This window comes from Aedes aegypti, chromosome 2 (genome assembly GCF_002204515.2).
Source record: "Aedes aegypti strain LVP_AGWG chromosome 2, AaegL5.0 Primary Assembly, whole genome shotgun sequence".
Lineage (NCBI taxonomy): Eukaryota > Metazoa > Arthropoda > Insecta > Diptera > Culicidae > Aedes > Aedes aegypti.
This window is the reverse complement of record NC_035108.1, coordinates 83,437,271-83,457,580: the sequence shown is the minus strand read 5'-3', so window position 1 is coordinate 83,457,580 and position 20,310 is coordinate 83,437,271. Positions and strand designations below refer to the sequence as shown.

Below are 20,310 nucleotides of genomic sequence, written 5' to 3'. Positions count from 1 at the left end.
TGAGCTCGTTTCATGCTTTTTTAATCTATAAAATATGTATGACCGCACATTCAATCGTTACAACGGTGGGACATAAATATGATTATTCAACAAACTATGAATGGTTCGTCACTGTAAGTGTCGGCATAAACTCTAATTCATATTTTTATGCATAAAATCCTTCCTTTTACCTTTATTTTTATTAAAAAAGGCTTTGAATGGTTTGGTCTGTTTGTCTGTGCTAGAAGTATAGACTTGCAAAACGTTAATTTTATTCAAAACACTTTGAATGGTTCGCCACTGTAAGTGTCGGCATAAGAATATTATGTGATGATCCAGCCAATCGATTTACATTTTTTAATTTGAGTAAAATACACATGCTTTCGTCATAATAGCTGTAGGAATGTTGCTTTTACCTATTTGTTCAACAAACTTTGAATGGTTCGTCACTTCATGTAACGACATTATTTACTCCTATTTTAAAAATTTCCATGTCAATTGAATATATTATATTCCTAAGCATGTAAACAAATAATCGTTTATCATGGTCTAATCGCTTTTTAAAGTGAATCCTGTGACCCAACGATCCTCCCCATTAACAACCATCCCTCCCAGTAACCTTTGTGGAGATGCAGAGGTAAACACGGTCTCCAAATAGCAAAGGTTACACACTAACATTCCTTCCCTCAACCCCACCTGACTGCAAGGACGTGGCCGGCGCCGTTATTGACCATGAATGAATAGAGGCACTGAATTATGCACACTGAAGAAGATTATGGCCAATCCCAGCCGAACTTCTAGTTGATTCTTTGTGCATCTTCACTGACTTTGGTCAATCACGGAATAGCAACCATTGATATGTGTAGTCAGTCTAAGCTAAGCTAAGCTGTGCATGTCACATACATCATGATAATTTGTCGATATCATACCTTGCGTCGCGTCGGTTTGACAGTTCGTTTTCTACTTGCGTCACATCAGATACACCGGTATTGGTTTCAAATTTGCACATACGTCCGTTTGTATAAAAACTTGATAATGTAACTAAATTCATCAGTTGGTATGTTCATCTACCGTCAAGCTACCATTCACCATTTAAGGACAATCTGCACTTCAAAAAATTATATCATTTTTCCAAATCATTTAAAGCGAACTAGAATACCACTACGAGGCTTACAATTATACCATAATTCAGGGAAAAATCTAAAATTATGCATATCTAAAAATACTCAAAAATTATGTTTACAAATGTAATGTTAAGGTAGTCTCGTACCGTGCTATGTCACCATTTACCGTGCACACTAGTGCACCATTTACCGTGCGTATAGTTTTCGTCATGATTTAATTTCGTATATTGAAGAAACATTGTTGGTGGAGCAACTATATTGCTAGTAGTGTGCGCACTCAGTTTTAAGGGTATTCAAATCTTATTTTACAATGAAAGCTGAAAACACGGCTAAATCATTATTTTTTCATTGAAATCGTTCTAGGAGGGTTGACTGTATTATCCAAACCATTTCATATTCGCTAAAAAATTAAATATGGAGTAGTTAAATCATGACATAACAATAAATCCGATATTACCCAATAATTTCAAGCCTTTTACACTAATGCACAGTAATAGGAACTATAAATATTAAAAAGGGGTCATTCACCGTGCATTTGTGTTTCGACTGAAGCACAATAAAAAAAAACTAATTTGTATATAATCTCATGGTTCATACGATGAAATACATGTAATTAGAAGTATCTACAGCGAAAACTTATTGAAATTTTGAAAAATTTGATACTCTTACGTTAAAATGAAAATTTGATTTTTTGGCGTTTCTACTGAGAGTTTTTTTTTAAATCCCATTATTAAACAGAATTCACATGATTTTGACTACTAGAACTAGGTTTTTCAGAAGGCTTTGTGACAAGAACTACTTCATTCCATCAGTTTTACCTTATATTGCTGACAAAAGAATTATTTGTGAAAATTGTATGAATATTCTGTAGGAATTTGTATGTTTGCACGGTGAATGGAAGCCACACGGTGACTGGTGACTTAACGGTACAACGAATATTAATTTTTGAATGTTTCCAATTTCATCTCAACTAACAGGTGCAGCGTACGGAGCCGTAAGCAAAAAGAAATAAATGGTGAACAAACATTTGTTAGGAATGTAGCCTAAAACATAATACTAATGATGTCCCTCATCAGTTTGTCGATTCGTCAGCTGTGTGAAATCCGAATCTCACGATTTTGTACATGTTTAGTGATTCAGAAACAGTATGACGTATTTGTTGATCGAAATTCATGTCTTGATTCTGCACATAAGTCGTTTTACTATTAGCGTGCTTTCTAGCATGTGCTAGAAACAGAAATCTCGACAGTACGTACGGTGTATGTAGCTGATTGAAAAACATCGAGTAATATACAGTCGACTCTCCCCATCTCGATGTTCTATGTTTCGATATCTCTCCCTATGTCGATGATTGCTTCGGTCCCTTCATTCTACATACAATTTTACCCTCTACATTACGATATCCTCCATATCTCGATATCTTCAAACCACAATGTGTTGTTGATTTTTGCTCTAGATTTTCTATTTATATGTCGATATCTCCAGCATCGAAGATTATTAGACCAGATTTGAGTAAATCAAAACAATATAGGAATACGATATGACATTCGCTTGTTTTTTTTTTTCCTGGTAACGGAGAGGTTTACAATCAAGTATTATTCAAAAGATTGTTCTTTGTCTCGATCTTTTCCTATCTCGATGGTTTCTTAGATATCGAGATGTGAAAAGTTGACTGTAATTAAAATTTGTTTTTAAAAAATCAAAAAATGCTTTTGTAGACTCAATATGTAGATTATGCGTTTGACGAGCAAATGCAAAGCACATCTCGATTTGTTTCTTTTTGCATATACATCGTATTGGAAAAATATGCTTGGAATATATTTCATGTTGTTACGATTCTCCGTAAAAGGAATCGCTAAAATTTATCTAAAATTAAATTCCGGATACTATTTCCTCGACACTCATTATCAGGTATAGCGCCTGGCAGTGTGAGTGCAAACCAAAGTTTGATAGCGTCACCGACCCAACCATGTCGGGTTCAATCCCACCAAGGGGTCATTTACTGTCTATCAATCCCCGATGCACATCGCCATACATTGACTACAGATCGGTACACAAGACACTTACAACGAATGTTTATCCGACGTCGCCCCCACACTGAACAAGCATGAGTAAGTACATCGGGATAGATATCACAAACACCCCCCGTTTCTCATTCAATTATTGCACCACCATCACACCACTACCATTACCACCTTCACCGGAACCGGAGGTGAGGTAAGAGGTTGCCACTGCCGAAGCTTGGTGTTGAAATATTTATTGATTGCAGTCATTTTAAACCGGACCACATCGAAACGTGTCGGCTGGCTGCGTTGACTCCCGTGGGATCATCTCATCTCCCAGACCCGAATGCAAAATCGATTTTCTGTTGCTCGTTGCTATGGTTCACTGTGTGTCATTCTCCCGCTGTTTCAAGCGATTTTATTTTGGGGAACAGGAGTTAAAGTTACGTGGATATTGTTTTAAACACTTTTGACGAAGGATGGAACTCTTAGCAACAGTTAAGTTTAAATCCAGCAGTCTAAATCCAATATTTCAGAGAGAGATGTGCGACACAATTATCTCTACAATTGGAAAGAAGAAAAAATTGTGATGGAATGTATTTTAATTATTAAAATTTAATTAATTGCATTGTCTAAGCGTGGGAAAAATTTACCGTTTTGATTCCAGGTATCAAAATTGGTTTTAAATTTGGTACAACCTTGGCTTTTTCAGAAAAGATGCTAAATGAAAACATTCGTTAATACTATATGAATTCCATCATCGCCTGGGGCTATTCTATAATTTCGAGTTTCATTGTAGTGGCTGTTACCTCGTCCAGATTAGTCTGTTGAGAATCTGCGGAAATTGGCTCGCAATAAGTAAAATGTTTTATCATTGGTTACTTAAATGCCAAACATCGCTCATGAAATAATTCGCAGAGCAATTCCAAAGGCATATTTTTTTTTGATGAGTGGTCTTCAGGATATTTCTTAATTCAATACCCCGATAGCTTGTTTTTCCTCTTCTAGAACCGTTCTACGATTGATGTGGTCTTAACCGACTCTAGTCAACTTTGTATCCAACTTATGCTGACTTTGATTCCGATTATGTCCCTGTTACATTTCAAATATCCCATGAAATGATGCTCAATCCTATCAGATTCATTTTCAATTATTTTCAAGCCGACTGGAATATATATGAAACATATATCGATAGTAATCGTGATGTTAACATTATTTTACAAACAAAACTTGGTATTGACAATGCTCTTGAAACTTTAACATTGTTAAAGCCAGGGACATTGCAATACCAAAACGTGAAGTAAAATTCGAATCCATGAATATAGACGATGATCTTAAACTTTTGACCCGTCTTAAGGCGAAGTAGGCCATCATTGAAATTTGTACGCATCGTTGATGATTGTTGATATTTTATCTCACGATTACGAATCAAAGAAAATCAGTTGGTTTTGCACTGACACAGCTGAAAAAGTATCACTATACTTTATGCATGTTACCGCGTACGGTGATACTTTTTCAAGTCAATATAACTATCAAGACTGAGTTTTATCACTTTGAAATGCAAGCTGAAAATTCATCATTGTTGTTAAAACGAGTGACGGGCTACTTAGCCTTAAAACCGCAATGAGAAGGCAATTTAAACGCACTCGCGATCTTGCTATGAAAAGGTTTCAACAATAAGGTGGATAGTCTGAATGCTAATCACAAATCACTTCCCATTAGTGTTATCGAACCATTTGAACACCTTTCAATAAAAACACATTTCTGATCTTTTCAAATTGTATTGAGATTCCCTATCAATTTGAGATCGGTTACATCATTAAAAAATGTCAACCAAGCCTCATCGTCCGTTGCCTCAACTAATTACGAGAAAATCAATCTGTTGATAGGTAGCTGAACCAGCTGTTTCCATCGTGTTGTTTGATTATTTGACTTTATACCCTTGCGTAAGCCCGGTATCTGATTCATCAGCGCTGTCGAATCGTTTGCGGTACAACAGAAGATGAAGATAACATTTTTGACGGTAATTATGTGCAAACAGAGAGATCAGATAGCGGCACGCGGTACGCCGGCTGTGACGACTTGACTGAGACGAGTGCGGTTACGATTACTAAAGGCAGGTGGGTCACGGAAGGTCGTAATATAAAAGTTAGCTTTGAAATGTCTTCGATTATATGTTTTTTTACGCAAAGTTTAACGTTTGTATACTTTTAGGCAAGATCTTTGGGAGTAGTGTATTTTGATTCCGTTGCATGCTCCTGTGGGGTGACCGATGAAATCATGATCAATCGTGTCCGTTTCGCGTCGTTGCGAGTGTAAAGAGATAGTCGTGTTCAGTCGAGTGTAGATTATCAACTGGTGAGCTCGTTTCATGTTTATGATAACACATTTTTATTGGCAACATTACGCTTATGTGATTTTTAAACAAACTATGGATGATTCGTCGCAACAAGTGTGGATATGAACCCTTATTCCTGTTTCATATAATATCAATACAAACGTACCTTTTTTCGTCATTAAAAAAAATTTTTTGGATGGTTCGACATTATGAATGTCGACACGACCTTTTCTAATCTTCTACCAATGTCCATCAACAGTTTTTCGCCATGATACAAAAATGCAAAACTAGTATAAATGGATCACATCACCGACCACAGGTGACTCCCTGATATTTTTCCTCCCTTATTCTCGGTCTCTGGAAGCAACAATCATTACACACTAACATTCCTTCCCCAACCAAACTGAATTTCCCGTAACGCGGGTAGATCACCTTTTCGAGGTGCGTTACGAGGTAAGATCTACCATATTGTATCTGTTCTTGTTCATACTGATAAGTTATGGTCGGAAGAGTATAAGAGAGTAACAAGTCACTAAGACCCACCTATTTGTCCTAGATGATGAGGAGGTTGAAGTGGAAAAATGACTCAATCAGCATCTGAGGCTAGGTTCAATTCATGAGACAAGTTCTTTCCGAGATCAAGTGCTAAGTTTTGGATATCTAGGAGGTAAACAATTCCGAATCAGTGGAGTAGCAGACCTCCTACCTTCTAAAACTAGCTTCTTGTCCCAAGGAATCAAAATGTCTAATGCTATGGAGCCTGTTCACAGTTACAAAAAACGACTTTGAACCTTAAGAGTAGAAGCAATAATATGACACACTAGAGTACCGATGCATGGTCAAAATCAATTTCATTCAACCAGCATAATGGCCGAACCTGATTAAGGGGCGTGCTTTTGAGAGATTAATGGTGACAAACTGTTTTCTCCAAAAGGTATAAATAGCGGTATCTTTTTCTAAAGAAGCTCTATGCTAAATGGCGAAAAATGATAATTGTATAAAAAACGACTACTTCATTATTTTTCAATAGTAATGGAGTAGAACGACATGCACTAATCAAAGGACACGGGTATACCACAAAATATCACAGATAACTGGTCGCACAGATAACTGGTTCACCCCGAACAGAAACAGATGAACCTAACTGAATGTAAGGACTTTCTCGACGCCGTGATTGATTTAGAAAGCTGCTAAAATGTGCACTTCGAAAGTGAGCGAGAAGTCCGCCTCCTTATTCATTAATGTTAAATGTAGTAAAATCTATGGAGGTTTGAAACACCTTATGCTCACGACTAATATAATTTCTTCTGAAATGAGGTTTCAACTATTTAGCATAGCATAGACTGACTGTACATGTCAATGGTTGCTACTCCGTGATTGATCGGAACTGGTAAGAATTGCACTACGATCCAAATGAATAAGGGATGGGTGTTTCCGCTTACTCTCTAAGTGCAATTTTAGCATATCTAATATTGTTCATCAATAACGGCGCCGGCCAAGTCCTTACAGTCAGTTGGGATGGGGAAGGAATGTTAGGGTGTAATGATTGTTGCTTCTAGAGGCCGAGAATACCTCTGCATCTCCACAATCACCACGGGAAGGGTGTTTAATAGTGAGGGAGGAAAAGATCTGGGAGTCACCTCTGGTCGGTGATACGATCCAGGGACAAGGGGGAAATATACGACTTATATTTAAAGCTAGTTTTGTATTTCTGTCTCGAGAAATTTTTGGTAGAAGCTTTAAAAAATACGTCAACAGCTATAATGTCGAACAATTCAAAAGACGTTTTTATTAATGACGAAAACTGAAAATTACGTGCAATTGAAACTCTTTAAGCCGCATTTGAAAGGCAAAGAGTTATTCTTACTTCGTATGTATATTTCCAAAAACATATTTTTAATTTTGTATACTAAATTTTTACTTAAAGTTGTGACATTTTTCAAAAAACACACTGAAAAATCATATCTAATTTTGTCAGCATTGGGTCGATTAATCATGATTTTTCTTCAGTGTTTGTACAGATTTCCCAAACATCCGAGAGATCGTTGGTAACGCATGTTGATCTGAAAGTTTTCCTTTCTAGCTGGATTGGTTATGGACTACCTTAAGCACCTGTAGATTTTAACATATAATTAAATCCTATTTTAAAACGAATTAATGGTAAAGGTTGATTGTTGTAGTTCAAGAAAAATCGTGCATCGATACGGTTAAAACATACGTGAGTGCTCACATTGTAATACAATGTCAAAGCATCCTAGTGCAGTCATACCTGTAACGGAAAGAAAAAATACAAAATTAGTTAAAGTAGTTTGAACGAAAAAAACTTAAAACCTAGTTAAAGGCTTGTATTTAGTAAATTGACCTTTCATCGCACGAACAAGTCATCAACTTCAATAAATCCTATTTCTCTTCGAGATCTTCATTCTAATACTTAACATGAGAAATGCTCATTCTTACGCATCGTCCTAAGTGTTTGTCCATAAATTTCGTCACGCTCTTAGGGAGTAGAGAATAGTGTTCAGTGAAACGTAACGATCCATAAACAATTTTCTTCATTCAAAAAGTGTCATATAGGAGAGAAAAGAGGTTGAAAAAGTTTAAATTTAGCGTGGCGTAATTTACGGATATTCCTTAAAATTGTTCATAAACAGTAGTTGACTTCCGGCAGACAATTAATCGTTCCATAAAAAAAAACATAAAATTTCCATAAAAAATGCAAAATTTTCCAGTAAAGAAACAAGGGTAAAATCAACAAAAAAATTTAAAATTTACATAAAAAAATAAAGAAGTGCATAGAAAAAACAAAATTTTCCATAAATAAAAAAAATTTGAGCAATAAATAGATTCAAAAGTGCAGTAGAATCGACAATAATCTCACCAAAAAATATCGAATTTTACATTTAAAAACCTCAAAATGTCCCTATTTTCTTCACAAAAAGCAAGAAATTATTATAAATTTTCCACAAAAAAAGCCAAATTTTGCAATAAATAAATAATAATTCGCCCACAATAAATCAAAAATTTCCATTCAAAAAATCAAAAAGAGCAATAGCAGTAAATGCAAAGTTGCAATAAACAAACCCAACTGAGCAATTCAAAATGACAATCAATACATGAAAATGTTGTAGAAAATTCCAATATTTCTCGCATAACTTCTGATCTCGCCCTAAAAGCCATTGGTAACCATGTGTGTAGCTCGTTGTTTCTGACCATTTAAATGGAGTTACATGTTATTTTACAACGGTATGGTGAAGAAAGGATTATCCTCTACACGCCAGTGATGTTGGTTTGGAAGCTGATTCATTCATTTGCACAGAAACAACGAACTACACACGTGGTTACCAATGGCTTTTAGGGCGTTATCCCAGATCATGCGAGATTTAAGTAAAACTTTCCATAAAAATAACGTTATTTTCCAATAATGAATAATAATGTGTGTAATGGATTTCATAAATTTTCAGTCAAACTGAAGCATTGTTTTTACAATTGGAGCTAGTTAGTCGTCGTATGTAGATGTAGTAATTGCATTTTAGAGTTCGATAATTTATTACGTACGAATTTAGGGGAGGGGAGAGCGGAGAGATTGGCCGGGTTTGAAAAAATATGTCTTGCCATATAGAAAAAAATAATGTTCCATACAAAAAATCATACATGGAGGGGAGGCGAGGTTTCGAAAAATCACAAAAAAAAAATAATACACCCCTTCATTAGGCGCTACAATTTTAATTATTTCGGCAAAGTTGAAATTAAACATGGAACATGGGATATCTAATCTTCCAATATTAGGAACACTTATGTCACTGCTTGGGTTATGTCCAACTACATTGATGGTAGAAGCTTATGCTCTCATGCCCCATCAGCCAGGGAACTGGTGTTTACAAACTAAGCATCATTTGTGGCAACACTTTATGCGGCATGATGGAACTTTGCCGAGCGCGCTAAGTGTTGTTAGACCACTGACGTAGTTGCATGAAGTGGGTGATGAGGTACAAAAGTAGCGTACAGCATGCTTAATCATATTTGTAGTACTGAGACAACCCATTAGATCTAAAAATGAACCTATTAGAAGATACTTTAAAAAGCGTTATGTTCGTATGCAAATAAAAAAAAATATTTAGGAAAAAACTCATCAATCGAAGTAAAATTCGATATTTTTTGGTGAGATTATTGTCGATTCTACTGCACTTTTGAATCTATTTATTGGTCAAAATTATTTTATTTACGGAAAATTTTGTTTTTTCTATGCACTTCTTTATTTTTTTTATGTAAATTTTTAACTTTTCTGTTGATTTTACCCTTGTTTCTTTACTGGCAAATTTAGCATTTTTTTATGCAAATTTTATATTTTTTATGGGACGTTAATATTTTAGCCGTTGACTTCCCTTCACTATCTCCCATTCGGGGTTATGTTAAAAATGTATATATATCTCAATAGTAAGGCGTCACATTTTACCAAATACGGTATTCGATTTGATAGTTCGACATTTCCTTATTTTATCTATGAGGAATTGGAGGTATTAGAGCAGAACATTTTTAAATATTCTACAGCTTTTTTAAATTTTGCCGATAAATGGAATTTTGAACTGTTGATTACTGAAAATCTTATTCTAACTCAGTGGATATTGCAAAATCATGTATTATTGTCTAGAACAACATAAAACAAACCAGCCAACGACTTTCCATACTGGCATACAATGCTTGGTACTCCCTTCACTCAATGCCTACTTTTGTCTAATGTTACAAAAATGCAGTTCTGGGCATTGAAAGTCTCTTCAAAAGAGTGAATAATAGTTAATCTTTGTACAACCAAACGAGTCTCGAACAGTTGTAGCGGATAAAATGCAGCTATTCAGCAAGACTGAATCGGATTCCAATCCCACCAGAAATTTTATCGACCTCCAAGGGCAATTGGCGAAGAAAGCTCTCAGGTAATAACTGTGGAAGTGCATAAAAGAGCACTATGCTAAAAAGCAGACACTGTTCCAGTTAGGATGTAATACCAGAAAGAAGAAAAGGAACACAAAAAGGGCTTGCTTATTTCACAACAATATTGCTCGTTATGTTCCATTGACTTAATACGATTAAAGGAAATCTTATTTTAAAATAGATTTAGATCGAAAGATGTTCAATGCATATTTATCAAAAACATCAACACGGAATAAGCAGTGTTGACCAAACCGACAAATGCGGTTGTTGAAATTTTGAACAGTCCCATGCAATTCATCGATATGCCATTACGAGTCACGATCCAGGTAATCATAAGCGATGTTTGCAGTTTCCTGTACCGAGAACGATACTCAAAAATGAGATACCCAATAGAGTCAGCCTGGAAAAAAAACTAAACATCAATCAATAACAAACCGCGTTCAACGAATCAAACCAAATCTTCAAGTGAGTCAACCAGATGACACCACAGAAAGTGTTCCAGCATCACCACTAGCGTACAAGCGAAAACAGCGATCGACAATATGTTCAACCCGATACTTTGGGATACGTATAACAGTCCTCCAGCGGCGAAGATACAGAAGTAATGAACCATAAAGAACTGCTGTGCAACTACCTTTTTCAAGTTTTGCAGTTGCCTGAAATTTCAAACGAAGAAATTACGTACGTTTGTCGAGAACCTCTACTAACCTCCAAAATTCCAACTGCAGCTTCAAAGCTTCCAGCTCTCTATGCGTTCATAGTAATCGTCTGCGTCCGGAAACCTCAGATTTACAATTGTTTCATATCGGTAAGCCAACATCTTAAATTTCCATCGCATACCCACGAGCAGAACTTCGGTACATGCTAGATTACTTAACATCTTTGGAATCATGGAGAGTGCCAAGAGCCCAACAAAAATGAAGTACAAAATATTCGACGCATGTTTGCCGGTCGAAACCAATTGCGGGGGCAGTCCTAGCACGCTATCCTTCAATGGATTTGGTATAGAGAAGATAACAGTGTCCAAGATTATGATGCCGAATATAACGAGTATCACAGATCTCCCGAATTGGTTGAACCTCCTATGTTCGAGTTCATCGAAGACTAGGTCTCCGGAATTCAAGCGATTGCTAGTGATAAAACGTCTCAAAGATGTGATTGGCTTCTTGAGAAACATTATGGACATTATTCTCAGACCTGACAGAAGTGCAACAGCTACTTTTAAAATGTCAAAAATGATAAGCGATGTGTCATCCAGTTTGGTATTCAGAGAATTACACAGCTGAAGAACCATTACGTATGTATGAAAAACATACAGGCAGTTGGTTATGATTCGAATCTTCTGCTCGAGGGCCCAATTTGATGTCGACACACTTCGGATACCTATTGTATTATAGCAATAAGTGAATGATTTTCGAAATGTAAGTTATAGAGTTGTACCTGCGAAAAGCAACAATACGTCCAACAACCAGAAGCAATCACCAACAGGTTGATCACCGAACAAGAAAGGGACGACTTTGGCAACCTTCGACTAAATCCGAAAGTGAAGGAAATTCAACGATGAGCGAACTATTTCGAACATCTTGCTTCAAAGCATGAGAGCAAACTGGCTCGAAAAGCTTTGAAGTAGATGTCCCGAGCTGCAATGCAACGATATTCTCAAATTCACGAAGCCTTCTACGGAACGATGGAACGGAAGAACGGTTGCAAAAGTCTTTTTTTTTTCATTAATCATGGGTTCTATTTATAGGGATATATGAAAAATAAAGCCAATGCAATAAAATGGTTACACGCATGTTCCAGAACATTGAAACCTTTCCGTAAACAACTGTGCCGCTTTTCATATGAATCCTCCAAAAACCGCTTAGAAAATGTTTTCAATATTCTTTGGGTCTTACAAACTATAATATATAAGAATTATCTAGCACTCAGCCCAGTGGTAAAACTTTCCTATTAATTACGGGTTACAGAGAATGCGACTAGCTAGAGGCAACAAGCTAGCCCAAACAAATCCAGCCCAATGGGAGAAATCCACGATGGCAAAACGTCAGTTAGATGTCCTTCAGAATTTGAAGATTTTCAATATTCTTCCTAAAATTGTTCTAGAAATGTTCAAGAATCCTTACAGTTCTTGTGAAACGTTACTCTTATGATGAATAAACCAAAACTTCTTCTGAGGTTTTATGATGTCTTCTGTGCCACAATTGCCTTATAGTGGACTATAATTAGAGTTGAACAATAGTATAACAAATATGCTGTAGAAGTCGTGATAAATATAGGAATTACTGAGGAATATCTTTCCAACAATTAAAATGTTTTTTGGATAACGTATAGAGATCATCGGGACAAAGATTTTGAAACCCGATCCGAACCCGAACTTCTCTAATGAAAAAAATCCGAAGTGCATAGATACAAATGTCAATTCTTACAAATTGAGATGCAAAATATGAAAAATAATGGAATCGTTATGGTGGGCAGAGCACCAAAACGGGTAACGATCTATAGTAGAGTATTACATACATGACAGCAATCAGACCAAGGAACGGTTGTATCGATGAGGAGCGCCGGAGGATGACGGATGAAAAATGTTGCCAGAAGCCGTCAGATTCAGACGAATTTGTCTACTTCGTATCATTGGTTACTTACGTTGGAACTACAGCAGGTAAATTCGATGATGTATCGTTGCCGGAAGTCTACGGACTCTACAAGACCTTGCGGTTTGGTAAACTTCATCTCCGTACTAAGCGTACCATGATAAGGCCGGTAGTCCTCCACGGGCATGAGAAGTGAACAATTCTCAAAAAGGACCTGCAAAAGCTATGAGTTTTTGAACGACGTGTCCTAAGGATGATCTTTGGCGGAGAAGAATGGACCTCGAGCTTGCGCAAATCTACGGTGAACCCAGTATCCAGAAAGACGCCAAAGCTGGAATGGTACGATGGGCGGGGCATGTAGTGAGAACACCTCATATCCGGCCGGCACAAGATGGAGAGGGATGCAACAAGCAAGGTGGTTTGTTGAGCAGGATCTTGAAAGCTAGGGACGATCGAGAAACTGAAGGCAAGCAGCCATGGACCTTGCTAATGCGCCGCAACAAAAAAACAAAAAAAAAAACGAGCTTGAGGAGGCACCCAAGTAAAACCAAATTCCCACATTCACTCTGCGTTCTAATATAGGTGGTCATTTGCAAATTTTTCTATTTTTCATACAACCAATTATAATGGAGTCTTTTCGACATGTGGTTCCTCAAGTGATCGATAACAACTAACTCATACTAAGATTGAATTAAAGGGGCATTGTTACCAGTCTGGGACAATAGCTCAGTGCTTGTAGACTTGTTTTTGCATTACCCAGGTGTAAATTGTACATCAAAATATATTTTCCATATCTTTTGATAGATTTAAAAACTATAACGGTTAAAAAGGCGATGTTTGAAGCAAAAATTCAACAATTTGTTTCTAGTCTTTATCAGTTATATAATGTTCTGCAAACTTCGACATCTTGTTGAAATCAGCAAACTTTATCAGAACACATATTTTTGATATAAGATTTTACAGGATTTTCGTATTTTAAGTAATTACTGGCTACCCTGAACTTTTCTGTGGATTAATTCAGGTTATTTCTGAAAATATTCACACAAGAACACCGCTAGCAAAGAAACTTGCTAAATGCTAATATTAAAAGTTCCTAATACGTTGAAGAAAAAAGGCATAATAAAAAACATTGTAGGGAAAAGAACTACTTGGTCACATCCGTGACTAACTTAGGCATGGATTTTTTTTTCTCGGCCAAATTGTCTGAAACTTTGCAAAAAGAAGCAGTTCAACAAAACGCACATTCTGGTCGAATATGAACTCAGTAGTTTTTCATAAAACCACCGGTGAAATTAATTAAAAGTGCCAGGAATAGGAACCGGCTCCCTACCTGTGTGATATGAAAAGTCATATTTAGCTCACGAAATCAATTATATTTATTGTAGCTGCTTTAAATACGGTTATGATATCTATAAAATTTTGAACGTAGTCAGCTAATTATATTTGAGGTCCTTAAACAAGTGTCAAGCAAACTATTTTCAAATTTGCAAGGACATAGTCAAGGAATTTCTAGGCCATACTCCAAAATGAAATATTTTCCCGGTAGTAATTCTAATTCCCGTATATTTTCCGTTTTTCTCCTGGTGATGTAAAATTCCTGGATATTTCCCGGTTTTCCGGTTCGCTGGTCACCCTGATTCTAGTAGTGGATCAACGGATGGAAGCAGTTTTAAAAATGGATGTATAAAAATGAAGAAAAGTCCCAGAGATGATCTTTATGATTCATTCGTTGCTGGTCGGAGGGAAAAATGTTAAATCTATGTAAACATTTACCATTTTGTTTAAAATTCATTGTATCATTCCCAAACGTCTACTACTGGAGCACTAGCGCAACTACTGGAACATGTGTACCAATAGTGGCTCAAGCGATTTGATGTAAAAAAAATATTTTTATCACTCTTTTTATATTTTTTTCATATAATAGAGGTTGAAATCTCTCTGTTGACACCAAAAGATCTCTGTTAAGGCTTTTCGTTATTTTGTTATGATTTTTTATAGCTTAGGTAGTCCACTAATGGCACCGGCACCCTATACATCAAAAATGTTCTTGATTTTTTTTTAAATGTTTGCATGTTTTAACTTGAAGTAATAATTTAATCGACAATTTGAAGAAATTAGATTTTTATTACTGAAGATCATGTTTTTGAGTAGTTTTGTTGGCCCCCCACATTTTAGGGGCCCCCACAAATTTCGACAAACATATTTATAGTTAAACTTTTACGATAAATTAGAATCAATGTAATAGTACACCTATCTACCTATCAACTAAAACAAACTATTAGAACATTAATATTGTTAATTTCACGAGAAACACGAAGAATAAGAAAGATTCAAAAACGATTTGAATATACAAGTAGAGTGTCATCCTTTTGCGTCAACTCTTATTGATCTTCTAACGTGATTTATTCAACTGTAACTAAAGCTTTCTCAACGAAGTCTTAGGTTCGAATGCAATTTATATATGTCTCTGAAGATCAAGTAACAGGACTGAATTGTTTAAATATTTATTTTGAAATGACTCACACTGCAAAGCTGGTAGTGGTTAAGTGTCTTGAATATTTGAACTTCAGAGACCTCTAGCTTGAAAAAAAGAACAAAGAGAGACCAGATAGGAATCAAAAAGATACCGAAAATGAACCAAACAGAAAACAGAAATACGAAACGTGTCCTTAGAGGAACCAGAAGGTGAGAGTTTGATTCTTCATCATAGGAGCAGGCCAGACATTTCTCTTTTTTTTTTAATTCCATGTGACATTACGACTGTATTTCTTCATGATTTTCCTTAGGAATTTCGTGACAAATTTATGTTGATATTCTTCTTAAAATTATTCTTTTTCCTAAAGATTTATAGATTACTCAGAAGATTTCGTCAGGAGTTCTCCAGTTCGGCAGAATTTCCCTAATGAATTCCTTCAATTATTTTGTGTCGGATATCTCAAGATTGTAAACTGGATTTTTAGGTACTTTTCAAGGAAGTCCTAAGTTCTACAGGATTAAATCCGGCGATTCTTCCATCGATATTGTCCTTAGTATATCCCCCAAGATTTACGTTAAGAATATCTTAAAACAAACTTTGTAAGATTTCCTAGAGTAACAACTGGAGAATTCTGTTGAAAGATTAGTGGAAAAATACCAGGAGGAACTATACTTTATGGAAATAAAAATCTAGTAATCCCTGAGGAAATTACTGAAGGTAGTATCGTTGGAGTGCTCAAGGATTTTCTGGAGAAAATTCTGGAGAGACAGAGAATTGTCTTAAATTCTCTTAATTCTTAAAAAAAAGTTACTGGCAGAATTTTTGAGAGAATTTGTTGAACATGAGAATATTTAGAAAGATCCCTGTATGAGTCCCTGAAAGTATTCTAGATCACAAATCACTAGGAGATTTCTTGAAGTTTTTTTTTCTTAAGACATGTGAAAACATGCTGAACAGCCACATTATAGTATTTGGATTTTTCACTGGAGCCTGAAGAATTCGGGATTCACTGCAATCAGAATAGGAACAATGAGACTTTAAATGCCATTTTGATAAAGTAGATACCTTAGAGACCTTCCATTAAAATAGAGACTTTTTAGAGACTTGCATTAAAATAAACACCAAGTCTCTAGAAAAAGAGCTGCTACCAGTCCTACACAAATTTCTTCAACTCAAAACTGTTAAATAAATCTGTATGTTCAACAACTTGAATAATAAAACATAGAATTAAGATACCAAATACCATTACCAGGTACCATGAAATTAATCACCAAGAAGTATTGAATTTAATCTTTAAATATATTAAATCTACAAAGATATATAAAATATTAAAGAAAGCATTGGTAAATTGATTTAAATTATAAATCGGTTTACGTTCTGAAGATTTAAAGTATTTGTTGAACGTTGTAAAATAGTTTGACTTCTGATGACGAAACTTGACAAAAGATACTAAAAACATCTAGTCTATTCTAAAGTATCAAAATGTTTTTCAGGAAAAAGGGCCCCCACAATACAATGGCCACCGGGCCCCCACATTTGTAAATCCGGCCCTGCCTATGGTAATAGAGCAATGACTGAATGATCTCTCAAATGTAAGTGTAGGACGTGTACCACCAAGAAGCAACAATACGTCAAACAACCAGAAGCAATCACCAATAGGTTGATCATTGAACAAGAAATATGAAATTCGAGTAATCTTCCACGAGAACCAGAGGTGTATGCGTTTCCAAGACAAGCGAAGTTTCCCGAACATCTCGCTTTAAATGATGAAACCTGATTCAAAAAGTGTTGGAGGAGATGTCCTAAGTTGTGAAGGTTTCAGTATTGTCAGATCCGCAAAAAAAAACTTGTACAGCACGGAGATTGAATGTAATGTGGAATAATCGTATGTTATATTCGTTGGCATGTGTGACATCAATGGAGTGAACACACACAAAGTCAATCCAATAATATGGATACACGTCAGTGAGAAATATCGAACCACATTTGTTCCATAGACAACTGTGCTACTTCTCACACGGTACATTTAAGAACGCCTAAGACAATATTTCCATTACTCATCAGAAAATTTATAAATTAATTTGCAGTTAGTCTTACAAACTATATTGATCCATAATTCTACGAGGATCATGAACTCAACCCGATTGCTGTAGTCTTATACGAGCCCAATGGGTGGCATAACTTTTCCAATAATTACTGGTTACAGGATTGGGTATCTATAGACAACAAGAGAGCATCAACAAAGCCAGCCCAATGGGAGACATCCACGTTGGTGAAAAGTAGACCAGCTGTAATTTAAAACCACGAGAGTCCCTCCATTTTCTTTTTTAAACAGTTCAAGAAACACTCAAAAATCCTTAAAGTTTGTAAACCTACACTAAAGTTGTATAACGCTCTTCTCGGTATAAATGTCAAAGGTGCCGTATTATCTACATTATATGAGTCAAATTTGGAATTACATATAGACAAAACTATTCAAAAAATATTACAACATTTATTTCACAACAATTTTGCTAACAACCCAAGTAACCAATTAGCACTCTAATTCGCCCTCCGTGCCAATATAGTACTATTATACAGCTTACATGCCCTATATTAGCCGTATAATAGCCCTATAAGGCCAGAAAGGCGAATTAGCGGGATAGTGGTTACTTGGTAATGCTCTATTGACTAAGCACAATCCATTACAATCATATTTCCAAATAAAATTCGATTCAAATAACGTTCAATGCATATTTATCAGAAACATCAACACCGAATAAGCAGTGTTAACAAAGCCGACAAAAGCAATCGTTGAAATTTTGAACAGTCCCAAACAATTCATTGATATGCCATTGCGAGCCACGATCCAGGTGATCATAAGTGATGCTTGCAGTTTCCTGTACCGAGAACGATACTTCGGAGAGTAGGGAATCTTGGCGCAAAGCTCGAAAATACGACTTCCAACAGAGTCAGCCTGCGAAAGAAATCAAAAATCAACCAAAAGAATTACTCGTTCAACGAATCTTACCACATCTTCCAGCGAATCAACCAGATGGCACCACAGAAAGTATTCCAGCATCATCACCAACGTAGATGCGAAAATAGCGACAGACAATATGTTTAAGCCGATATCACGGGAAACATACAGCATAGATCCGATAGCACCGACCGAGAAGTAGTGGACCAGGAAGAATTGCTTCGCAACTAAATCCTTCAAGATCTGTAGATAACTGAAATTTTGAAAGAGGGTATTACTAGGAGGACTTCATTCGAGTCACTGCTCACCTCCAAAATTCCAACTGTTGTTCCACAGCTTCTAGCACTTTGCACTCTATACGTTCATAGTAATCGTCTACATCCAAAAACCTCAGATTTACAATTGATTCATAACGATGGACCAACATCTTAAACTTCCATCGCATTCCCACGAGCAGAACTTGGCTACAGGATAGTGCACTGAACATTTTTGGAATTATGGAGAGTCCCACAAGTCCAACGAATAAAAAGTACAAAGTATTTGACGCATATTTTCCTGTCGAAACCAATTGAGGGGGTAGCTCTAGAACGCTATCCTTCGATGAATTTGGTACAGACAACAGAATTGTGTCCAAGACTGTCGCGCCGTATATAACGAGTAGAGCAGCTCGGCTGAATTTGTTAAACCTCCTCCGTTCGAGTTCATCGAAGACTGCGTCTCCGGAATTCAAACGATTGCTGGTGACGAAGTTTCTCAGAGACGCAATCGGCTCCCGGAGAAGCGCTATCGACAATATTCTCATACCTGATAGAAGTGTAACTGCCACTTTTACCATGTCGAAAACGACCAACGATGTGTCGTCAAATTTTGTGCTCAAAGAAGTATACAGTTGAAAAATTAATACAAAGGAATGATAAGCATACAGGCAGTTGATGATACTGCGAATCTTCCGCTCGTTGGCCCAATTCAATGTCGATTCACTTCGGATACCTATTTTAGTAGAGTAATGAGTGGACGATCTTTCAAATGTAGGCGTATGTAAGTACCTGCTAAAAGCAACAATACGTCCAACAACCAGAAACAATCACCAGCAGGTTGTCCTTTGAAACAGCAAGAGACAATTTTAACAACCCTCGACGAGAACCAGAGGTTCATTCGACACCACGATAAGCGAAGTTTTCCGAACATCTTTCTTCGAAGGATGAATACGAACTGACTTAGAAAGAGTTGGCCCAAGCAGTGAAGGTTCCAATATCATAAGATCCGCAAAATCTACTAAGAAGTGGCGAATGTACTGTAGGAAAAGTTTGTTTTCAATAATCATGGGTTACATTCCTTGGCACTTGTGACAACAAAGAAGCGATCGCAAGCAAAGCCAATCCAATTAGAGGAATACACGTTGGTGAGAAATATCTACCAGATTAGTGCCAGGACAAAGAAACCTCTGCATGAACAACTGTGCTACTTCTCATACCGATTCGTCGAGAACTCTTTAGAAAATGTTTACAAATTTACGATTCTACAATGACTATCAAGGACTTAGCCCGATTCCTGGAACAACTGTTAATCATATCATTCTATAGGGTGAAAGTTTTCTAATAATTACGGGTTAATGGTTGGATAGCTACTGGTTATTAAGTAACACAAACCTAATGGGAGAAATTCACGTTGGTGAAACGCAAACCAGCCTTTCTTTATTGACCTTCTTACAGCAGTTTAAGAAACATTGAGAATTCTTACAATTTTTGTAATAAGGACTGTTCATTTTATAAAGTGGACACTTTGTTTATGCTATATCTTTTTTATTTATTGATAAAATCGTAATCGGTTTTCTGTGTATCGTTGACCTATTATTCTAAAATGCTATGAAATTATAAAATCTTTGAAAATGCTTTTGGTTGAAGAGCTAAA

General features: G+C 36.2%; 2 protein-coding genes across 14 annotated transcripts in view; both read right to left on the bottom strand.

Annotated features, from left to right (window-relative positions):
• Positions 1 to 20,310, bottom strand: part of LOC5568326 (serine/threonine-protein kinase mig-15) — a 273,939-nt gene that overhangs the window by 129,821 nt on the left and 123,808 nt on the right. The gene's annotated exons all lie outside the window — the stretch shown is intronic.
• Positions 17,879 to 20,103, bottom strand: LOC23687524. Its single transcript, XM_011495435.2, has 4 exons — positions 19,446 to 20,103; positions 18,708 to 19,389; positions 18,451 to 18,652; positions 17,879 to 18,396 (listed from the first exon to the last, which is right to left on the bottom strand). The coding sequence occupies exons 1-4, from the start codon at positions 19,585 to 19,587 to the stop codon at positions 18,166 to 18,168; spliced, it is 1,257 nt and encodes a 418-aa protein (XP_011493737.1). The 5' UTR covers positions 19,588 to 20,103; the 3' UTR covers positions 17,879 to 18,165.